Source organism: Phytophthora cinnamomi (assembly GCF_018691715.1).
Source record: "Phytophthora cinnamomi strain GKB4 chromosome Unknown Contig85, whole genome shotgun sequence".
In the NCBI taxonomy this organism is placed as follows: domain Eukaryota; phylum Oomycota; class Peronosporomycetes; order Peronosporales; family Peronosporaceae; genus Phytophthora; species Phytophthora cinnamomi.
In genome coordinates this window covers 310,292-314,361 of record NW_027151018.1, presented here as the reverse complement: position 1 = coordinate 314,361, position 4,070 = coordinate 310,292, and the positions used below count along the sequence as shown (strand labels likewise).

At 55.8% G+C, this 4,070-nt stretch overlaps 2 protein-coding genes across 2 annotated transcripts; one reads left to right on the top strand and one right to left on the bottom strand.

Annotated features, from left to right (window-relative positions):
* Positions 1-871, bottom strand: IUM83_19128 (DNA-binding HORMA; the record flags this gene model as incomplete). The annotated part of the gene is made up of 2 exons (XM_067944161.1): positions 1-206; positions 283-871. 2 exons carry the CDS (start codon positions 869-871, stop codon positions 1-3), a joined length of 795 nt encoding a protein of 264 aa, XP_067784804.1.
* Positions 872-1,014: 143 nt separating this feature from the next.
* IUM83_19127 (Extracellular signal-regulated kinase 1) lies at positions 1,015-2,516 on the top strand (the record flags this gene model as incomplete). The annotated part of the gene is made up of 2 exons (XM_067944160.1): positions 1,015-1,845; positions 2,481-2,516. The coding sequence occupies 2 exons, from the start codon at positions 1,015-1,017 to the stop codon at positions 2,514-2,516; spliced, it is 867 nt and encodes a 288-aa protein (XP_067784795.1).
* Positions 2,517-4,070: the final 1,554 nt, after the last annotated feature.

The following is a 4,070-nucleotide window of genomic DNA, read 5'->3' as shown; positions in this document are numbered from 1 at the left end:
CTACGGCATGAGCCGCACACTGGGGCTGCCCAGTCCGCCGCCGTAGCTGCTCCCGACCTGTGCCTCCTCCAGACTATTGAACGTCGTGATCTCGAAGTCGTACATGGCGGTCGGGATGTGCTCGATGCTCTGCACCGCCGTCACAATGTGCAGCAGCGCGTTCTGCAGCGTCGCCTCCGTCTCCCCCGCACACAGCTCCCTCTCCTCTGCAAGGCGACACATCACAACAAGAGTTCGTTAGCAACAAGCACTCGCAGACGAGAGAGAGACAGCTCCTCGCACCTTGCGACGCGGCGGGCGACGATGTGACCGTGACGGGCAGGATCCACTTCTCGAACACCGCCTTCTCCTCGTTCGACATGAGGCCGAACAGCGCCTTCTTCACCTTCCGCTCGAAGAACGTGACCACGATGTAGCCGCTGTTGGCGCCGCGCACGCCGCTGCTGCTGCCGCCGACGCCGCCCACCGAGTGCACGGACGGCTGGCCGTAGGGCGTCATGACGCTGCTGCCGCCCCCCAGCAGGTAGCTGCTGGCCGCCGCACTGCCGCCCAGCAGCGCCAGCGCCTCCTCGAAGCCGCGCACCGCCTGGTCCACCTTGCGGCTCACGTCCCCCACGGCGCACAGCGCGTACGTGATGTTGGGGAAGGCCTGGCACGTGGCCTCGCTCGGCCGCACGGGCCCCGGCGCCCGCGTGAACAGGATCGTGTGCAGCAGGCACGTGACGGCGTCGCCCACGTCCTCCGCGGCCACCGGTACCTCGTCCAGCAGATGCTCCTTCCAGCCGCCGCCAGCAGCGGTGCCTCCTCCTCCTCCGGCGGCGCCCAGGCCGCTGCCCACGGCGCTCGACGCGATGCCCGGCGTGCCCAGCATGGATGTAGCAAGTCGCAGAATATGTGACGTGCGCTAACAGAGCTGCTGGGTGCTCATTGGCTGGAAAAATAGTCCAGGCCAATCAGTCTGATTAGCCCGGACTATTTTTAGAACTGGTCTGATTCAATCAGACCAGTTCTAATATGGGCGCCGCAGGTGTCGACGTCGACGTGCCGCTGCTCACCGCTGTGCGGTTGGTGACTCGGTTCTGCGTGGGTGACGACGACCTCCCGCACGTAGCGAGGCTTGTAGACGCTTTTCTGGACTCGTTTTCGTCGAGATGGACACTGGCGCGGAGCTACAAGCGGACGGGCAGTTTGAGGCTGATGCAGTACATCGCCGCGAGGCAGCCGGCCGAGACGATGGACCCGTTCTACCGCCGCTGGATGCTGAACGCCACGTCCTGGTTTGTTGCAGGTAGAGCGGATCTCCCGGCGCTTCAGTGGCTGATGGAGGTGTATCTGCCCGGCGAGCAGTTGGGTGCTGCGGTGTACGCGGCGGCGGCGAACGGGCACTTGGAAGTGCTCGAGTGGCTGGACAAGTTCCATCACGATCGGATCTACTGGAATAGCATTGAGATGTGCGGGGCGCTGGACTACGGCCATGAGGAGGTGGTGCAGTGGCTCCGAGAACACTCGCCACCTCGTCCGGAGTGTTTGAAGCTGGTGACGCGGTCGGCGGCCAAGACGGGGAATCTCGCGGCCGTTCGTTGGTTGTGCACTGAGTGTGGTGCGCGCGCTGAGGACGCGTTGGTGATTGCCCAGAATGAAGGCCACTGGGACACTGCGCGGTGGATCCTTGTGAACTGCGATCTTGTGGAGCGTCGGATCAAGTGCGATGGAGCTGCTGCTAGTGGGACGCTGTCGTTCTTGAAGTATGCGTTCTCCCAAGGTCTAGGAGAGCCGCGACCGTCAACGCTCGTGGCAGCAGCTGGAAATGGACACCTCGGTGTTGTGAAATGGCTTCACGACGAGGTGCGTATTCCATTGACGTCGGGGGCCATGACGAGTGCAGCCAAAAACGGGCATCTTGGCGCCGTGCAATGGCTCCATGATATGAATTGTGGACGAGGCGATGCTTGGACAATGGATTGCGCCGCTAAAAACGGGCATCTTGATGTAGTAAAGTGGCTTCACGCTAACCGTGATGAAGGTTGTACCTCGAAGGCGATGTCGTGGGCTGCTGGTCACGGTCATCTGGATGTCGTGCAGTGGCTCCACATACATCGAACGGAAGGATGCACAGAGCTTGCTATGGATATGGCAGCCGAAAACGGGTTCCTAGAAGTCGTCCAATGGCTGCATGAGCATCGGAGCGAGGGATGCACGTGCAAAGCAATGGATGGCGCCGTTCGCAACGGTCATCTAGAAATCGTGAAGTGGTTACATTCTCACCGCCATGAAGGGTGTACAACAATTGCGATGGATGCCGCTGCGAAGGCTGGACATCTTGACGTCGTTAAATGGCTGCACACGAATAGACAAGAAGGATGCACTACGTGGGCTATGGATTTTGCTGCCAGCCATGGTCATTTAGAAGTTGTACAGTGGCTTGATTCAAATCGAGAAGAAGGTTGCACGGCTGAAGCCATGACTACTGCTGCTGCCAGGGGCCACCTGAGTGTGGTGAAGTGGCTGCACGCTAATCGAGATGAAGGGTGTGACCCCTCTACTCTGTCTAAGGTGGCTGTGTCCGGAAACCTAGAAGCGGTAGTATGGTTGTACGAGAATCGAACAGAAGCTGATCCTCACCTCGCTATGGTCAAGGCGATTCTGCATGGGCGATTCGATACTGTGAGGTTCTTGCACTCGAGAGGAGTAGAAGTCCCAACATTTGATGCCAACACCATCTTCAAACGTACCAGTCGAGAACTCTGTCAGTGGTTATTTGCCAACTGCCCTGACCGGTTTGCCGGCTGCAGCTTCCAAGTCCCTACGTGGGACTATCGATTTAATGATTGGTGCCGACAGGCTTCAATGCAACGCGTCAGTCGTGACGAGGATATTACAGTGTGGCTACATGATTGAGTACTTACTATAAGTACATGCACAGGTGTGGACTGCTCCGAAGTTAATGAACGATTTTCTACTGTAAAGCTCGAGTATTCGAAGAATAAAATAACTATCAAAATATCGCGCGTTACGGTAGCTACCACTACCACTGCTGATGTTTGCTCATCAATTTAATTTCCTCAGCATACTTCCTGTGACGTGGACGTCCGTCTGCCAATGAGATGGCAGAGGACTCCCACGTCAATTGCTAATGCATACCTTTCTGTTTACGCTGTACAGCGTAATAAAACATTGCATGGTTTATATTCGTTACATGCTATCCTACTGGTCAATATCAAGAATAATCATGATTATGGGACGCATAAACATGGAGTTTCATGCGACCTCATTGGCTAAAAATCCTTGAGATGTGCAAGAATCAAGTTTTCGAGCCGAACTTTTGATTATGGGACGCGAGTCGCATATTTGGATCAAGCTACGTTTTGGATTAGTAGATTCTCATTGGTAGATCAGGATAGAATTAGGATCTGAGATTGATAGACTTTAGGATGGGACCTGGATACTTGTTTGCGTGTCCAGGTCGCCAAGAACTACTGGTTGTGCGGCGGCAATGAGCCGACGCCAAACTAACGATTCAATCAATCACTTTTCAATTTCCAATCTTCCTCTCAAGTGTTCGACGGGCGCCCGCCACTGCGCCCTCAAGCTTCGGGTCTTCGTATCGGTTTGTGTGACATAGTAGCACTTGCCGTGTCAAGCTTCGGTTCAAGTTCAAGAAAGGTTTACTCGTGGCCACATCGTGGGAAGCGAGTTTTACCTGTGACTATTGGAGCCAGCCACATCGTGGGGAAGCTCTAGGTTGCGAACGTGCAGCTTTTGAGGAGCACACTTCGAAGAAGTGGGTACATTATCACTCCGTGTGGCCGGTGGAAATACCACGTAGGGGCTTTGCCTCCGCCTAGATCGGATTGTACCTAACCTTCGCTGTGTGCTGGGCTTTCACTAGAAGCCGGTTTAGCACCAGGGCGCCTGCATTGTGTCTGCGAAAGCGGAACTTTGTAGAAGTATAACAGTCCTTGGTTACCCGGTGGTAGTCCCTTGCCTCTTTTTCGATCTTTGGAGTCGGTCTATGGCCCGCTACAAGAAGGGTCACAACCAAAGCAGTAAGAGGAAGCATCAGAAAGCGA